Here is an 18,058-nt window from a genome sequence, read left to right as displayed (position 1 = left end):
CTTATGAATTCGTTCAAAGGAGGTCACTTTACTCACAAAAAGTAGCCCAACATATACCCATATCCCCATATCCTAAACGCCATTGAATGCATCCTCCTCTATCCACCCCCCAAACCATCGTCTAATCCCAGCTCTTCTTCTCTACCGACGGTGTCCCCAACACACCCACACCATCACCCCTCCTCCGTCTCTTGCCCATAACCTCACTCGCCCAATCAAACATCTGCCACGCCCAACTCCCCGCAACCATAACACCACTCACAACATTCACCAGCCTAACAATCAGCCTCCAGAAGCCACCCCACTCCTCCACCACCGCCAGCAGAATAGGCTCGATATCGAACTTGACGAAGATACCCGGTACGTAAGTTTCGGCGACCTTGTGGGACTGCGATGTAACGGCGTATTGGTTAGTTTTGATGGCGTGGGTGGTGTGGAACATGTTTGAGAAGGGCGTGTCTTCTTCGGATGTGCTGGATGTAAGGTAGGGGATCATGGAAGCGTCGTCGGTGTAGATAGTTGGGACGATGGAGACGTAGTATTGGAATTTGTAGAATTTGTCTTGGGGTGTTGGTGTTACGGCGATGGTGTTGTCGAGGGGGTTGACGAGCGAAGGGTAGTATGGGCCGAAGGACATTTCGCGGATGATGTGCGAGAAGTTGAATGCTGGTGGATGTTAGCAGGTGTTATCTTCGGGGTTCTTGATCCTTTGGACTTACTGGAATGGTCAAGATGCTCTCCAAACTCCATGTATCCGTGGCCCCTAGCCGTGATGTGGAAGTCGCCTTGTACCTTGTTTCCAATGATACTGCCGTAGATACGGCAGCTGTCAGTCTGTCCGCGCACGCGCGGTGTCTTGCTGAACTTGCTCTTCCGCGCCTTGCCCAGCTGCTCATGTACGTCCTCGATATCATCCCATCCAACTTTCTTATCTTTGCCTAGTTCGTGTGTCCCGCTCTCGGCGTTCTTGCCGGTCCATTGCGCCCATGATGTTGGGTCTTTGCGCAGAAGCTCGCCAGCCAGGGTGCGGTCACCGGCAGCATCTTGCATGTTGACGTGAAGGTCGGCGCAGCGCATGGCTACTATCATGTCGAGGTTTATCCGCATGCCGTGGGCTACGCCTTTCTCGACGGCGAATGATTGTGTGGTCGTGCCGGCGAACCAGCGCGCGATCTCGGACCAGGCGAGGTAGATGCATGTTATGATGAGCGTCACGGTCCAGGCCGAGGAGTTGCGGCCTTGTACGAGGTACGTCTTCTTGGTTTTAGCTGTAGACGTCCGTTAGCATTGGGGTTCATCTTGGATTAAGCGCGGTGTCGCATGTGGCTGGGAAGTCGCATCACGACCTATAATGATCAATCGAGACCTAAAACTGCCTGCTAATTTTTCCTCCATCCCGACACCCGTACAAAGACAACACTTACGAAAAGCATCGAAACTGGACACAATGCCGCCCTTGGCTGGACCAAATGGATCCTCGTCGTGCCCGTTATCCCCGTAGCCGTTCATGGTGGACAGTCAAACGAACAATCGGGGTGCTGCGGACCCAATTTCGATTCGGTGAACGGTTAAGTAAAGGAAAGAAGCGTGGGTGGGATAATGAACGACATTGATGGCTGGGGTTCATGCCGCGTCGCGAAAGGCCACCTTGAACTGCTGCAACGGCCCGCGTCCGTGCCCGCGGAAGAGGCCCGATTGGGAGGGCCCCGCCACGTGCTGCTTTCACCCCTCGAGTTTGTCGCTTTCAACACCAGAACATCGATAACAGCTTGCAAGTCATTATTCTTCTTTCGTTAGGCTCATTACTCTATGGTGGATGTATGTCGCCATGCATCATCGACACTCTAAGCGTTGGTGTCACTCAGGTTGCTGAACTTGGAGTCGCCGCCTTGAGCCAGGTCCCTGTTCTCAACCGCAGCACTCGCCGCAGCCGCCTTCGCCAACTTAAGCTCCGCTTGCCTAGAAGGGTCATCCTTTGTACCGATCTCGCCAAACTTGGTGTTACCGCTCATGTTAGGGTCTTCTGTCAAGTTGGCACCCTTGGGCTGGAGAACACTGGGGTCAATGTTCTTTCCAGCAGCAACACCTGTAGGTGCTGTGCCAGCGCTGGCAGCGCCTCCTGATGAAGCACCTCCACCAGCAACTGCGTATGTAGGACCGACACCGGCCTCCTTACCCAGACCTTTGCCTGAGTTCATGATCTTCTCCTCGTTCCATCCTTGTTGCGCGTCGCGTGCCTCGGCATTGACGGCGGCATCGAGCTTGGTGGCGTTTGATGTGTCGTGGGTGTTTGTGGTGGTTGATGCTGATGGCTGCTTGCTTGCTGCGGCCTTGGGGTTGCCCTCGCCGAATGAACCGTCGCCCTTCAGAGACTCGCCTGCTAGAGAGTCTGATGTGACGGTGCCGACACCCTCGTGGACGGGGATCTTAGACGCGGGGTCGGTGGTTACCTGTGAGTAGCAAGTTAGTGAGTGTTTCTGCGACTCCGTCTTGTTGAATGAGGTCATGATTCAGCGACAAACAATGAAGTATGAGAGATCCAGACGGAAAACATACCTTCTGTCCGTGTGAAGCCGACATGTTGTTATTTGGTATGGTTCTTTTGTGTTGTAATTGTTGAGATTTGGAGTAAATCAATTGATTGGATTCTGGAAGTTGTGGTAGTTCAAGTGGTATGAGTACCTGAAGTCAAGTGCAAACTTGACCTATGTATACCGTCAGACTTCAAGCCCCGATATACTTGCGTCATGACGTCGTCACATTGAGACATCCCACCTTACTTCAGCCTTACCTAGGTGCTCAAAACAACCCCGCCTTTAGTCGAACGGCAGTAGCAGTGGTAGCTCGGAAAGCGGCAATGGGCCCACCCATACATATGCTAGAGTCGGGCATACGTGCATACTGCGGCTGACATGGCGTCAGGAACGGGCCATCCGGGCAGGTGCTGTTGGTGCGGCTGTCGCATGCGCAGTCTAATCCGAAACGCGTGAGGCGTTGGCACCAAGTCTAGCATGGGGCGATGGGATTCATTCATACATCATCATCTTCATCAAGACATCACAATTCGACAGGAGATGACATATTTGTTTGTTCGTTCATTTCATTCATTGATCATCGTAAGCCTGCTCTTGCAGTCTGCTACTAAGCGCAGTGATAGTAGCCATAATCATACAATCCCATGATGCTTCGGGTATCTCATTATTCTTCCTCCTGCAGTACTCTACTGCTTGGCGCCCGAGCTGGGGTCGTTCTTCTGTGGGTATCCGTAGTCCTTGTTGGTGGTGTCGGCAAGACCAGCCTTGTCCTTAGCCTCGCGCGAGACAGCGTCGTTGGGGATGCCACCAAGGCCATCCTTGGCCTCACGTCCGGAAACACCGCCAGCACCGACAGCGGGTTCGCGGATGGCACCACCGCCGGAGGCGAAAGAGGCTTCTTGGCGACCGGAGCCAACGTTGACGGTGCTGGCATCGGCAGAGTTGAAGTCGGAGGCGACAGGGGGCTGCTCGGGGAGAGGGAGGTTGGACTGAGCCTCGTTGACAGCTTGGGTGTTACCCTTCATGTCGACGGTGGTGGGAGCGTAGCCTTGCTGAGAAGAAACCATTTTGAATGTGTTTGTGCTGAAGATATGTTAGCAACATGGACAGACGCGTGCTTGTGGATGGTTTGGGGGCGTCGCGCCAGGAACGGCAAACTTAACCCGTCCACCACACCACCTCTTGGAATGAAACTTACGTTGCGGGTATAGGAAGAAAGATAAAGTTTTCGAGAATGTGAATTTGGTCGTGAAGATGCAATTGAAGTTGTGGTTGTGATACTGAACAGAAAAGAGAGTTCAGGCGCGTCGTGGTTTTATTATGGCAGTGGGGAGCGGTTGCCCCACCGGTGACGTCGACCTGATGTAATTCCCCATCGAAGATTACCATCAAACTCTGACAAGACCCTTCCTCACATCATCGCAGATCGGGTATGCTTCTGCAGAAATAGTTAGCGTTGCTTGTGCTTCGGAACGAGCGAGCCGCTGCGTGTCGCGTGCGGTGTTGGCAGTGGAGGCGTTCCAGGTAGTGTCTCAGGCGTAAGCGACACAACCTTGATCAGAACTTCACAAATGCCAAACCCTTGTAAAATTGCAACGGCTTGGGGATTGTAGACTTGATAAAATTACGAACATAATTGCATTGTAAGCTGCAAACAGAATCCCATCGTCAACGCCTCCGAAACTTGATTGCGACCCACAGACCTTAGTTCAATCGCCAACTCAATATTAGTACATATAAGCAGTCTGAGAACCAAATGGAATCAGTACGTAAGTGGAGAAGACGGAGCATGGAGCCCCATGAAAGGTTGTCAAAATCCTAGGAACCGAACCCTTGTGTACGATCCAAATATGACCAGTCCCGTGCGGATATTCTTCGGCCCCGGAAGTATCGTCATAGTACCGGATGATACTCCACAATGGTATTGGTTCACGGTATCGAGGCCCAGTTGCGCAGGAACCAGTCTTGGAAACGAGTGACCTGCACGTCTGGGTAGACTGAGTTGAGGTAGGCGGGTACCGCAAAATCATAGCGCCCCTCTGCTGTCGCGAGGAGCGGTGCGAGCCGCCTCTGTCCGGCTGTGTCTCCTCCTAGTTGAGCCATCGTCATTTGGTACTCGAGATCTGCGCAGTCGGTCAGCAACTGCATGAATGTTGTAAAGAACACCTGCGTACTGGCAGGGGCTTGGTAGTCGATGCTAGCCCATGGTCGGTCTAAGGACATGTTAGCAAGGTTCATTCATCAGACAAACGATGATGATACTTACTTCGGCACGCCCTGATAGCCTCGACCAAGGCATGGACAGTCATACGCTCACCACACATGCTCATCTCGGAAGGCCAAGTTGGCATGTCGAGGGCACGAACCACGAACTGTGCCACGTCGTATGCGGATGTCAGGCAGATACAGGAGAGGTTTTGATTTGCGTCGTAGATCGGTGCCATCGAAGTCATTTGCCGTGGGTCGGCGATGAAGTCTCCCTCGTTGCCATAGCCGCTATGAGTCCCAAGGCGATGAGACATCATCCCGTTCACCGAGAAGCGCTCATACAGTATGCCACAGACAAAGACCGTATACTGTATGTTGGTGCGGTAGTGGTGCAGTAAGGCCATCGCAGAGTTTCGGCCGCGATCGAGGAGCGCGTTCTGGCCTCGCTGAACTGGCTGACCTTCGAATTCCGCAGGTGCAAAGCGACGAACCCGGCACTGTACAGCCGCTTCTATTAGGCGGAGTTGGGGATTGCCCAGTACGGTCGAGATGACAGTATCGACACCCATCAATGCATGTTGCAAGGACGTGGGGCTGTTGTAATCAACGACTTGACAGTTGTAACCAGAAGCGATCAGACTCGTTTGATGCTGGTGATCGTTAGTTCATCACTTGGTACCCGGGAGATGGACTGGGTTCTTCTAAGGGTACTTACGGTTCGCGAAAGAATGATCAGCTGGTGGCTCGTCGAGTTGTTGATCTCTTGTGCTATCAGAAGCGCTAGACCAGAAGTGCCTAACAGTGTAAGAAGGTTGCCCGAGCGTAGTTTGCTTGGCCCTTGATGGCTACCTTACCTGCTATTGCGACGCGCATGTTGCCAGACATTGCTTTGCTTGAGCTTGTTAAATTGAAAGGGGATGCTGGGGCGTATGAGCTTATAAGTTCGTTCCTGTATCTTGTGTAGCACGAAGCCGGACGTGAGTTGGGCTTTAAGACTGCCTCCGTCAACACCATCACATCGCTGTGAAGGCCCGTGACTCACAAGGGTGCCATTGTATCGGTGAAAAGGGTGAATGTAACGCACAAGTTATCGTGGTCGGCCTGAAATATTGCAGCAACAGGGGAAAGCTGCACATATGGGAACATCGCTTACAATACAGATCTATGTGGAAGTGACGCTGCCAATGAGATCGACTTGTAGCGTAAAGAAACACAAACAAAGCCTGTTATGTCAAGGAATACCTGAAGCCCGGTCTAGTGCTAACACGGAGGGAGAACGACTGCCACCGTCTTCTGCAACGTGCATGGGTGTTCGGAGGTTGGCGTGACAAGATATGATGAATGGCTAACGGCGGACCCCTTCGCCTCTTGGGTACAGTTGCCTGCTTTCGACGCCTTTCCCGCTGGGTCAACTGTTCGCTAGTCAACAATAAGGGGCCGATTCGCTGGAGTGTTGTCCAGGACAGCGCCCGTGACTCTTGGCCCAACATGTGATACAGTGGAAGAGATAGCACACTTGTTGCGGACGGCGGACAGAGGCCGGGAAGAGAGGAATAGAGGCCTAAGCCCTGCATCCGATCAGAGGACTAGAGATGAAATCAACGGAAGAAACATCTAGCCTCGGCGAATCAAAGCCAAACGGGCATCGAGACCGTGCATAGTCATGTCCTGCGACAATAGCACTAGGCAGTGAGCTCCAACCAATTGAAGTGCTAGCTGAACGTTCATTACGGTCCGCATTCCAGTAGTAGAGTGGCTGTTGTATCGTGCGAAAGGATCTCAGACTCCAGAATCCTCGCGGCGGAAGCGGAGTCTGCGTACGAAAGTGGACCCGTAGGGCTAGCCCTACACCACGATGCGACCGTATCTCTGACCGAAGTGTAGATTCTCGGGTGTGAAACCCCCATCCGAGGCTCGATGCAGTAGCTCGCCTACGCGAACAGGAACCTAGCGGTCGGGTCTTCTTGTTTCGTAGGGCTGTCAGAATAGCACACCGTTGGTAGCTGTGATTTGGGCAAGGGAGCCGTCCGCCAATCATCTATCGTAATGGCAGGTTAGGAGGTAACTGGTGATGACGAGATAGGAAAATGGGGCCAAAACCGGTGAGGCTCAAGGATTGCACGAACGCCAAAAAGCCACAGGCACTCGGCTAGATCTCGATGGCCAATACGCGAATGTTGAAACTCCAGGAGTGCCGCAGGCAGCACGTGGTTGCGGGATAGTAAGCTGTCTTACGAATATCTTCTGTCGGCTTCGGTCCGAGCAGTGCAACTCTCCTTGGCTCCTGGAACACAGACATCGTCAGAGTGTACTGTACAAGGCAGAAAGACACCGATCAGTCCTGATGCGAGAGATTTGTATAATCAGGCCACGGAAATCTCCGACTCTTGCTCCAAAACCTTCTGCCTTGTATGGTCGTCTTCACCGGTGGATGTGGGGTAGGAAGGGGTTGAACAATGAGACCGCGACTAGACCAAAGTACATGCAAAAGGTCAGATGCTAAGGAGGACAATTGAGTATGCGCATCTGCGGGAATAGAGATGGAATGGTGGTTGAGCAGCGTGCAGCCCATCTGACGGTGAGAGTTACCGCCAAGAGCATTAGACTGCAGGCCGGACTGGATAGTCGTTGAGTAGCGTGTCGCTGCCTAGATTGCAGTCGCAATGATGCGTACAGGCAGGGTAGGTCATCGGAGGATACCGATGGTAAAGAGTTTGTGTCAGAACGTTGTGATGAGCAGAACCGTGCATTGTTTGACTCGTGTTTCGCGGATGTGGCGGGGTGATTGGAAGGGTTAGCGCGTCACGTGCGGACGTGTTTCACCGCCATACTTTTTGAGTACTAGCTCCGTCTTTGAGTGCTAGCTTTGTCAGTGCTACGCGCCTGGAAACAGAAGCATGGTTTTCATCGCGACTCCTACGCGTCTTCACTTCGCGTGGAAGCAGATGATGTCGAGAAAAGGGCGGTAATACACCTCGGGCCAACATTGTTGCACGAATCTGCTGTGCAATGAGCTCTGCTCACGCGCGTTTCTGGACGTGTTCCGAGATAGGGCTGAGAACCTTGGAAAAGCAAAACAGATAATTGTCGTCCCGCGTTCGCGTAGTTCCTTGCAAGACGCCGAGATGAACCACGAAAGGCTATCGAAGTGATGAGATGCACGCGTTTTCGTCAGCGATGCTTAGATTGGACGTGACGGTATGTGATAATCTCTCGGCCTCATCATGCCCGTGCATGCGTGACAATCTGCTGCATGGATAATACAAGATATGAGGCTGGAGTGGTCGTGTGCACGGGCGGCAAGTTCAGTCAAGTGGTATGCACGACATAGGCAAGCGCTCGGCTCGGACCAATCTGATACGTACGCGACTGAAGACGCGCCTCGCACACTACTTTCCTGCCACCATATTGAACGCGTTATTCTTTCTACTATAACACTCTTTCATGGTAGCTCTTCTCTAATCACACCAAGTTCAATTACCAACATTCGTTGTTGTCATCCCATCATGTCCGCCTCATCGCCCTTGCCGTCGTTTTCCTCGCCTGCGTCATCGCGTCTTCCCACCGTCAGACGCGCCAGTTTTAGTGGTCAATTGGCCTTCCTCGTGCATTCGCAGGAAACTGTCGCAAACCACATGCCACCAGATGTCGACAACAAAGCTCTTGCTCGCCAGAAGAGAAGACGCACCAGGTATGCTCTCATTCCATCAAAGTTCTGCCTTTCCATCTCGACCGTGTCGACCCATGTTCAACGCGTTGGTTCGTGCGCAACCTACCATCGGGAGCTACTTCGGCCTACCCCGCGGGCACGACTCTCCATCACCCCATCAGCGCTGACCACGACATCTTGCAGCAAGGAAGACGAAGACGTGTTGAAGTCGGAATATCTCAAGAACCCGAAGCCAGACAAGGCCGCACGACTAGAAATTGTCCGCAAAGTCGCGCTTGGCGAGAAGGAAGTTCAGGTAAGCGCCAATTTCTCCACGTCACGAGTGTGCGCGCCTTGCTAACATCGCGTCCTAGATTTGGTTTCAAAGTAAGTCAATTCATCTGTTGTGCGCGTCGCTGGTGCTTGCTTTTCAATCGACTGTATTGAATCGCTCCGAAGTGTCGCGTGTGGCTTGGTTGTGCGCATGATTTTCGAAACACGTCCTGATCACGCTCTGCTTTAGATAAACGCCAAAACGACCGCCGTCGCTCACGGCCACTCGAACCATCTTCCACGGCATCGCTGATGTCTTCTTCTTCCACCATGTCGGACCCGCCCACCGAGGACGAGACGGTAGCCATAGCGCGCAATATCGATAACGCGCCGGGGCCGAAAGAGGCGGACCAGGACGAGTGCCCGAGGTCTGACCCACCCGAGCAGCCCGCAACGCCAGAACTCACTTCCGACGAAACGATCCCAGAGCCACGCACCATCGACACTGCCTTTTCCGCCAACGAACCAGAAAACGCGAATGAAGTCGTCGCAGAGCCATCTACTGAAACTCAAAATACCGAAAATGCCTCCACTGAGATCAGCAACTCGCAGCAGGCTGCACAATCGTCACAGGGCGCCGCGCAAAACCGCACATCATGGATCTCCAACCGTCGCAGCGCGTCGTTTGTCCGCTATCTCGACGATTACACGCCTGAAGTCATCACCTTTCCGAACGCCCCTCCGAAGCCTTCTGTATCACCCGACCATGCAACCAAGACCCCTTCCCGTCCACTGAAGCGCAAGCACTCTTTCGTACGGATAGCGACCAACGAGGACGGCACTGCGCGTATCGTCACCGACCTCGACAAGACCCCATCACCGCCCAAGTCGAAAAAGACACCCTCCTCCTTCTCCCGTGCCGCTGCTGGCCTGCGACGAAGCTACAGTGCAGCTGGCTTGAACGACCGCCTAGCCGCCGCCGCCCGAGGCGAGCCGAGCCCCAAGGTACCAAGGACAACATCGAATATCGGAAGGAGCAGGGATTCGCGCGCATGGGAGTTCTGGTGCGATCCCGAGAGCCGGTCAACAACCAGCCTGACAACGCGTGCCGAGCAAGAGGAGAGCGGCAGTGCAGCTGACGCGATTGGCATACTACGCGCGAACCGAAGGATATTAGCACAGAACCAGGCCCGCCAAAACAGCAGCCCGCTGATGGCGCGCCACAGCTCACACAAAGTACAAAGCAGTCCACTCAAGAAGGCCCGCGGTTCCATGCAACGCGCATCCACCATCAGTGGTCGCTTCTCCAATAAGGAATACGCCGACTACAAGAAGGGTGGCGAAAGCACCGAGTCGGACGAGTTCCCGCAGACCGAGAGTGACAAGGAGAACTGGGAGCCCGATGCTCCCAAGTCTGTACGACGAGACCGCCAAGTCGCCGCCACGCCCCCTGCTTCACGAGCAGCTCGCAAGATACTGGGAGAGAACACAGATCTGATGTCGCAGACGTCAAGTCTCGGTGCTATGCTGGCCAAGGACAAGCGGAAAGGTGGCAAGAGCATTGTCGACCCCGAACAGGACGATGAGCTGCGGCAGTTCATGCACGGTGACGACGCGAGTGGCCGCTCGAGTATAAACTCAGCAGAGGAAGCTGGGTGCGTAGAGGGTCTGCTCAAGCTGAGTCAGGGTCAGTGGAAATGATCACTGAATCGCTGCATACATTCTTAACGTATTTTGACGATGGGTTAGCGCAATTTCTGGTTCCTGACTCTTCATCTTTATCGTTGCATTCTAGCGCTAAGGCGTTTGTATTTGTGTGGTTTAGATTAGGGAAGGCCTGCAATATGGCTAGAGGTGTTAGTGTAAGGGTCATCTAGTGTTGCATGTCAATGCTTTAGTATCATTCAGTCAAGCTTCCGCAAGGTTAAGCGACTTGTTTCAATAGAAGTCATATCATTCTTCAGCTCTTCTCGTTCGTTGCCGTGTTTGTTCAACATGAGTCTTGTGGAGAGACGTTATAGGGTTGTGAATGAAACAGTCTATTGAGTAAGGAAATCTATGGGCAGAAAGCAGAGTCTATGACAATGATGTAGGAAAACGCGACGCAACAGCAGACGAAAGAAAAGAAGGGAAATCCACAAAGAGGCCAAGGGAAGAGAAACACACCACCCGCTCACCATCCGCCCAATGCGAGCCATCCAGCACTATGCTCCCCAGACTCATCTTCGCAAACGACTACATCCAAAACATGGTCTTGCGTATGTTCGCATGCCAGGGATTTCTACCCGGTGCATCCTCACCACCATACATCTCCTTCTTCGCCTTTTTCATGACCCACTCCTTGCATTCATCCTCGACCTTCTTCTTGTCCTTGCTCTCCATCTCTAACTCTCCCAGAGTCTTCGGCCGCTTGCGACCGTTCGCGAGGCGTTCAGCACCAAACTGCTGAATACGAGTTTTCGACAACTCGTCTTCTTTCTTGTGCTTGAAGGTTTCGAGCTCGCTGCGCCGGGCCTCGCCGTTGCCGGTTCGCACGAAGAAGTCGCGAAGATAGATGCGACCTCGCTCGCACAGTTTGTCGGCGTAGTAGGCGGGTGAGGCGTAGGATACACCGACTGTAGCGCGGACATAGCTGTAGCATAGCTCATGCGTCTAGTGAATGGTTAGTATGTCACAGTCGAGGAAAGAGGTCCAACTCACTAGCTGACGAAGATCGTCGACGCTGTTGCTCATGTCGTTCTGGATGACGAAGTAGTGCGTAGGACGGGCTGTCCCCTTCAGGGCGCAATGGGATTGTAGGTAGAAGTCTTGGTAGTATGGCGAGCAGACCACGTCATCGACAAAGGTACCGGGGTGACAGTTGTTATGGCTGTCTTCGTCGCCTTCTCCTGGGTAGAAGCGTGTGTTGTGACGTTTCGCGCAGACTATCGCCGTGATGTTGATCTTTGGGTTGGCAGTGCTCGGGATGCTCTTCTTGTTCTTCAAGCTCGTAACAACGGTGTCGAAAGCAAGCTGTATTTGCGGTAGCTCCGTGGTCTTGATGTCTCTGTATTGAGAATCTCCAACACCATCTCGGTAGTAGAGGATGTTCGTGGGGAGGGTGGTGCCGCCATGTTCCTCGACCCAATCAATGATGCGTTCGACCACCATAGCCTTCACTTCGTCGATGATCTGTGATACTCGTTAGCTTCGCGTAGCTCACCATATCGCACACAAAAACTTACCTCTTTCTTGTCTTTGCTCTGTAGCCTCATGGATCCAAGGAATCGACCACCTAAGCCATCGACGGACCCGACGATAGCTGCAATCGATGGACAGCCAGTAATCGATCCCTTGCCTGGATGTGTGACGTCTGCTCCAAGAACCAGCGTGTTAGGCATGATTTCCTTCATTTTTCCGTCTGCAACACAGTGGTTGCTGCCACCAGTCTTGAGGTTCATCTTCAGCATCAGGTTACCCATGAGCTGACCTCGACCGCTCCCGTTTAGAGCTGTCTGGGTGACGCAGAGTGAGTGGAAGCCCCATTTTCGGTCGCATAGATCCTTGAAATGCGCATATGATTCCGCGCTCTTGTTTCGCAGGATCAGTAAAGCAAAGTTTGTACCCGTCGCTGCAGCCTTCTTGAGTGCACTGTCCACAGCGGTGCGTGAGCCAGTGTTTACAGGCTTGACTTCTCCAGAGGGGAATTGCATTGTGGCAACGCTGTAATTTGGAATCGTCTGAGTTCCGTTCGTCGTTGGTCCACCGGCAAATTGGCGTAGATCTTTGGTGCAAGAAGCCGGGGAAACTTTCCAACCTTTTAACATACCGCTGCTCGCAATGATGGTGCCTTTGAAAAGGGTATTTTGTTTTCGGTCCAGTAGTGCTAGGCCCTTTGTGTTCCACCTGTTCTTAGCCTGAAGCGTGCTATCATTGCCGTACTGTATCGTAGGATAAGGCTCTTGAGCGCTGGGAACCTTGAGCATTCGTGGATCGATAGTGATAACCGGACACTTAGCCTATGAAACCCGGAGTTGTTAGCAGTACGCTAGATACACGCACTGGGGGTTGACTCACCAAAGTCAGTGGGGTAGTTGTGTCTCTTGGAACTTCCACAGTCTCGAGGGCTTCCACATCGACGAGAGCTGCTGCATCATAAGGAATATGGCATGCGGTATCAAGCATACCAGCTGTGACTGCGTCTGGCACTAAGCCTTTGTACATCTGATATGGAAGAAGGATGAGGTCCTCGGGGCAGTACCATCGGGGCTCTTGTCGCGAGCCGAGGTTGACGGCTGGAAGATCAGGATGTGTAAGTGTTCTGCCGTACGCTATACACGTTAGTTTGAATATGATAGGTATACTGTAGCCTACTTACTGCTTTCGAAGTAATCTTGAACGGTCCACACATCTCCAGACTCAAGTTCGAACTGTTGCACACTGAGTATCGCGCCCAAGTCTTGAATAGTCTTTATGCGGCCTTTTTCGCTGTTCAATCTCTCCCAAGCTTCTGGATCTTGCAGCTTATCGCCCCTCTCATAGTTGATGTAGACGCGCAAGCCTCTCAGCGGAGCATTGAAATCGCGGTCCTTGAAGTTGGAGAATGCCAAGTCGTCGGTGAAGACCCGGTCTAGGGATACCGCGAGAAAGAAAGCACTCGTAGCGGCGTTGACGTTCAGAAGTATCCGCTCAATACCTGCTTTGATGGTGTAACTGTATCCTCGTATTGTGCAAAGCGACTGCGAAAGCTTTTGTTCTGGGCCTGGTTTCTTTCCATTGCTAAGAACCTCATACGCATCCTTCAGGTAAAACTTGTTCGCGCCGGTTTGCATTGTCTGATAGTCTTTAGATTCGTCAAAACACTTGGATATCAAGATGTTCAGCGCTCGAATTATAGGCTGTATGTCTGCATTGGCATAGTCTGGGTCGATGGTTTTGTACCGGAACAGCGGTTGCGTGTCGACAACTCCCTCGAACTTGAACCGCAATGGAAGCTGTGTGCCGCTCTCCACGAAGGTGTTGAGTTTCCATTCAGAGCCTGCCTTACCATCGCCGCTGAGCTTGGGATGACCTGACCCAATTGAGGTGTGGAGCGATTTCCAAGCAATTATGGTGTCGAAGTAGTCTGTAGCAAAATTCTGCTGGTTGCTCTGCAAAAAGTCCGTGTCCTTGATAGCAGCTTCAATAATCGCTCTGATCTTCCTCTTATTCTTTCCAGGTATAGAAGGTAGGATCTTGTATTCATAGAGAATCGTCTGAGAAGCAATGTCAATGGCGTAGTGGTTTGTGTAGACAGTATGGGTTGACTCCGCAAATCCCTGTCTAGGCGGAAAGTGAGCAGTGACCTTGTTCCCAAGAAGCTTTTGCAATTTCTGGACAGTGTTCTCAGACGAACCGAATGGAATTCCGTCCCTTGCAATATCACGTCCGAACGGTCGCTGTCGGCCCGGCACCATGTTTCTAGAGACAGGAGCTTCTGTGACTTCAACTGGCACGGATGTCATGGAGCCGCTAGCTGGCGGAAGAGAAACGTTCGCAAGACCGGAAGAAATCTGGCCGGTAGGCGTAGCTGCCATACCCGTTAGAGTTTGTTGGGTTGCGGAACTAGCAGTCGGTTGAGGGACGACTGGAAGCGGGGAATACGCGGAAGTCGCGAATGAAGTAGGAGGAACCGGCAGTACCGCTGGAGGTGGCTGTGCCACAGATGTAGGTTGATTCGTATGTACAGCAGATGGAGGAACAGATGTAGCAGGTATAGGAGCAGGTATAGCTACAGGTGTAGCCGCCGCTACTGGCACAACTGCCGGCGGCATCTGCGCCCTTAAGCGTCCAGCCATGAAAGTCGTAGCTCCATCGGGACGAGGATGGTATTCAAGCTGCCGATGATGAATGTAAGCAACCGCGAAGTCTTGTTGATCGGGATCATTGTTATTGAAGATGTCGTGCGAGAGTTTAGTAAGATCGGCGGGCGAGGGACGGGCGGTAGGGCAGTCGATGAGAGCGTGTTTCTTCTTCTTGACTTGGCCCGGTTTGCACCAGGTGCATCTCTCGTACATGATGTCGTCGTTGATCCTCTTTAGGAAGTCGGAAGTGAGTGCGGCTTTGGCTGCGTCCAGGGTCAGGTTCGGGATCTGAGCCATGGCTGGAGTGTTGGCGTGGTAGGAACCAGGAGTTGTCAGTGATGGGGAATGAAAGAAGTGTCGCGATGCCCTGAGGTTGAGTTCTTGTCTTGAGTAACCAGACAAGGTATCAGCTGCGTTCGCTGGTGTCCATCTCAACACTGTCCTCCAGCATCTTCATATACCCTTGTCTCAGTGTCTCATTGCTTGCCAATACTCAAGACAAGCCAACGCAATCGTGTTTGGGACGCAGTTTTCGAGAGACAAAGGGTGCCCCTAACCACACTGAATTGTCTGATTGTGACGCAAACCAAACAAGCCAGTCTTGGATGTCAGCAAAGCAACTTGGATATCGGCGAAATTAGCTAGACGTCAGTAGAGTGGTTTTTGAAGTGGATTACAGTTGAATGCGCGTCCGCACACGCTGATCTAAAAGCGCTGCAGGGCCATCGGGACCGCTATGCTGATCCCAAGCTCATGACGCTGTGTTTCAATTCACAGTCAGTTCTCATTCAGTCAAGAACACTCGGCTTGTTGAGAGCGCAACTCACCTCCATGCAAGCAGTATGCGGAAGCTTGCTTGTCTAACGATCTTCCGCGCGTACACATCGCAGCAAGCGCCATTACCCGCAAAGAGGCAGAGTGAGCTGTGATCGTAACGTGCAAATGCTAAAGGCGTATGTCAGAGAAGGAAAAGTAGTGAGGTTGAGAGATCCATAGTTGATGAGTGCGGGGAAAGGAAGCCGCAAGGACGGATTCGGAAGGGACGTCAGAAAAGGTAGTCGCAGCCAGCCTAGATATTAGACGTCAAAAACTCCACATCTCCGCCCACACCACCACTTCAAGGAACACACGGAGAGAGTATCAGTATCGCTTGCTTATAGACAGCCCAACCAGTCAACCAACCAGTCAGTCCAGCCAGCCACCCATCTTCGGACCACAACAGGAAAAAGATCTACACAAGACAAAAAAAGATTTGTACATATCTAATGTACAAGTCCCAATTAAGAAGATTACAAGACGATAAGAGTAAGTGCGACATTAAGTAAAGAGGACAAAACCGGGTATATGCAGGGAAGAGCATGCAAGTCGTTCAGGTATCGCGGACAGTGTGTGAGAGAGAGACGGGGATGCGCGGATCGCGGTGGGTAGGAAGACGTTTATTTGGCGCCGGGTGGTAGCTTGACGTTGTTGGAGAGCCAGGCCTGTGAAGGTGTTAGTTCATGATGGCGCAAATGGTTTATGCTGGGGAGATCGAAACGTACCAGTCCCTCAAAGATACCCTCTCCTGTTGTCGCGCAGCTGGGCTCCACCTTCCATACGTGGTCTTTGGCGATCTTGTCTAATTGCAGACGGTCCGAGACTTCCTTTGGTCGCATAGCTATATCGTGTCAGTCCAATATTCCCTCAGATTCGACATTACAGTTTACGAACCTCCGCTGAGATCCTGCTTGTTCGCAAACACCAGCAACAGCGCATCCTTCATTTCTCGGTCCTGGATAATCCTTGTGAGTTCCTGCTTGGCCTCGTCGATACGGGTGCGGTCGTTGGAGTCGATGACGAAGATCAGACCTTGGGTGCCTGTGATTGCGATTAGCCATGTTGTTCATTGGGAGATATCAGCAGGAGCCGGGTGAGGTAGAAGCCATGCGCATGCAGTCGCGTGCATGTCGACTCGCCTACCCGGAACCGTGCCTCCGCGGCCCAACATACCAGAGAAGTAGTGTCTCCAGAGGGGACGGATCTTGTCCTGGCCGCCGACGTCCCAGACGTTGAATTTGGTGTTCTTGTATGTGACGGTCTCGACGTTGAAGCCGACGGTCGGGATGGTGGTGACGTCCTGGTCGAGCTTGAGCTTGTAGAGGATGGCTGGGGCAGTTAGCGACAGTGTATGTGGTGTGATGGTGGTGCGTACTGGTCTTTCCGGCGGCATCGAGGCCCAGCATCAGCAGGCGCATCTCCTTGGAGCCGAAGACCTTGGCCATCATCTTGGATATTGAACCCCCCATGGTGCTGATTTACGCGTTATGGACTTGGTGGTGGTGTCGAGTGGGCGGTATATCGGCGAAAGCGAGCTATAGCTAGTGCGCGCGACGGAGGACGGTAGACGGCAAGCGGTCGGGCGTGATGGGTGATACGTGATAAGGTGAAGTCAATGTTGGTCGTGTGTGGGAGAAGACGTCAAGATGTAGACGGCACAGGAGATGCAAATGTGTAGCGACTCGGGACAGGGTCTCGCGTGGGCGCTGGCGCTGTTCATGAAATGAGGTTTCACGCTGCTCAGGAGTGAAACCGCAGCAGGCGCGTTGCAGATCGCAGCTGCCAAACGTCTGTGCTCCGCCCAACGGCTTGATCGTGACGGGTTCATCCTACACGCCAACCACACACCTCCATCACCGCCTCTCCTGCTTTTGCCTCAGTCGGCGAAAAGGGGCTCACAGCTCGACGACGCCCTTTGATTGCGAATCTTGGCTAAGATGAAGCAAAGGGTCTCCGCATGCGTTACTCGCTGCATCTGCATGCGCGTTGGCTGCACGATAGCTGCAGCTAGCCATATAGTTTCCAGCAGCCTTTCCTGCCGTGTGACTTTGCCGCCGCCGTTCGATTCACCGAATGCCGGCAAACGCAGGTACGCGGCGCTACTCCTGAGATTGATGAGGCCGTGGGGTCTGCGCCGTTCGCGTGGGAACTGGCAGCAGTTCACTCACTGGATCTTGCCTGTACACACGGCGTTACCGTGACGTATCCCGATCTTCCCGTTTGGCTAGCCCTCCTTCGGGATTTAGTCTCTGCTATAGTCGGCTCAAATATCGTCGAGGCCTGATATCTCGGGCGAAATAAGCCGATGCAACAAGTTTTCTGCGACTTGTTGCTCGAATCTTCCCTCCAACTGCCCGAGCATGAATGCTACAGTCAAATGTTGGTCCGCGTTACGAATAGTTCTTCACAAGGCCTGTACACTGACCATGCAGGGTTAGTATCGTCCACCATGACGTGGTACACCGTGCGGACCATGTGTTGAAAGAAGCATAACTACCGAGCTTGAGGGATTACTGAATCGGGGAGGAACCCTGGCGCCAAGCCTAAAGGAAACTTGAAAAACATCGTGTAGAAAGCCGTGCTACCGAAAAGGAAGGTGTTCGTAAGCAATACGTGAGCTGTTCAATAATCGGAACGCAATCTTCATTGGATAGAATGTATTCTTCCTTCATGGCTGCGAAATACTTTTTATGCAGGGCATTATTCTCCCTACCCCACCACTATGCAACGCCTCCAGGGCTTCTCGTAAGATGCTC

The 18,058-nt window shown here is 52.7% G+C and overlaps 6 protein-coding genes across 6 annotated transcripts; 1 reads left to right on the top strand and 5 right to left on the bottom strand.

Moving 5' to 3' along the window:
- Nucleotides 1–121: 121 nt before the first annotated feature.
- On the bottom strand, nucleotides 122–1,509 carry J4E93_003221 (uncharacterized protein; the record flags this gene model as incomplete). The annotated part of the gene is made up of 3 exons (XM_049341161.1): nucleotides 122–666; nucleotides 720–1,268; nucleotides 1,425–1,509. 3 exons carry the CDS (start codon nucleotides 1,507–1,509, stop codon nucleotides 122–124), a joined length of 1,179 nt encoding a protein of 392 aa, XP_049202043.1.
- A 335-nt stretch (nucleotides 1,510–1,844) lies between these two features.
- J4E93_003220 (uncharacterized protein) lies at nucleotides 1,845–2,580 on the bottom strand (the record flags this gene model as incomplete). The annotated part of the gene is made up of 2 exons (XM_049341160.1): nucleotides 1,845–2,450; nucleotides 2,557–2,580. 2 exons carry the CDS (start codon nucleotides 2,578–2,580, stop codon nucleotides 1,845–1,847), a joined length of 630 nt encoding a protein of 209 aa, XP_049202042.1.
- Nucleotides 2,581–3,220: 640 nt separating this feature from the next.
- On the bottom strand, nucleotides 3,221–5,311 carry J4E93_003219 (uncharacterized protein; the record flags this gene model as incomplete). The annotated part of the gene is made up of 3 exons (XM_049341159.1): nucleotides 3,221–3,617; nucleotides 4,468–4,747; nucleotides 4,801–5,311. The coding sequence occupies 3 exons, from the start codon at nucleotides 5,309–5,311 to the stop codon at nucleotides 3,221–3,223; spliced, it is 1,188 nt and encodes a 395-aa protein (XP_049202041.1).
- Nucleotides 5,312–8,248: 2,937 nt separating this feature from the next.
- Nucleotides 8,249–10,365, top strand: J4E93_003218 (uncharacterized protein; the record flags this gene model as incomplete). Its single annotated transcript, XM_049341158.1, has 4 exons — nucleotides 8,249–8,433; nucleotides 8,596–8,707; nucleotides 8,766–8,778; nucleotides 8,915–10,365. 4 exons carry the CDS (start codon nucleotides 8,249–8,251, stop codon nucleotides 10,363–10,365), a joined length of 1,761 nt encoding a protein of 586 aa, XP_049202040.1.
- Nucleotides 10,366–10,899: 534 nt separating this feature from the next.
- On the bottom strand, nucleotides 10,900–14,783 carry J4E93_003217 (uncharacterized protein; the record flags this gene model as incomplete). Its single annotated transcript, XM_049341157.1, has 6 exons — nucleotides 10,900–11,316; nucleotides 11,365–11,835; nucleotides 11,889–12,662; nucleotides 12,721–12,974; nucleotides 13,022–14,212; nucleotides 14,504–14,783. 6 exons carry the CDS (start codon nucleotides 14,781–14,783, stop codon nucleotides 10,900–10,902), a joined length of 3,387 nt encoding a protein of 1,128 aa, XP_049202039.1.
- Nucleotides 14,784–15,922: 1,139 nt separating this feature from the next.
- On the bottom strand, nucleotides 15,923–16,771 carry ARF6 (ADP-ribosylation factor, Arf Arf6; the record flags this gene model as incomplete). The annotated part of the gene is made up of 5 exons (XM_049341156.1): nucleotides 15,923–15,967; nucleotides 16,028–16,143; nucleotides 16,197–16,343; nucleotides 16,446–16,631; nucleotides 16,678–16,771. 5 exons carry the CDS (start codon nucleotides 16,769–16,771, stop codon nucleotides 15,923–15,925), a joined length of 588 nt encoding a protein of 195 aa, XP_049202038.1.
- Nucleotides 16,772–18,058: the final 1,287 nt, after the last annotated feature.

The sequence above is a fragment of the Alternaria ventricosa genome (assembly GCF_023758065.1).
Source record: "Alternaria ventricosa strain BMP 2768 chromosome Unknown scaffold_4, whole genome shotgun sequence".
NCBI lineage: Eukaryota > Fungi > Ascomycota > Dothideomycetes > Pleosporales > Pleosporaceae > Alternaria > Alternaria ventricosa.
Note: the sequence above shows the minus strand (reverse complement) of the source record. Positions and strands in the feature narration are given on the sequence as shown.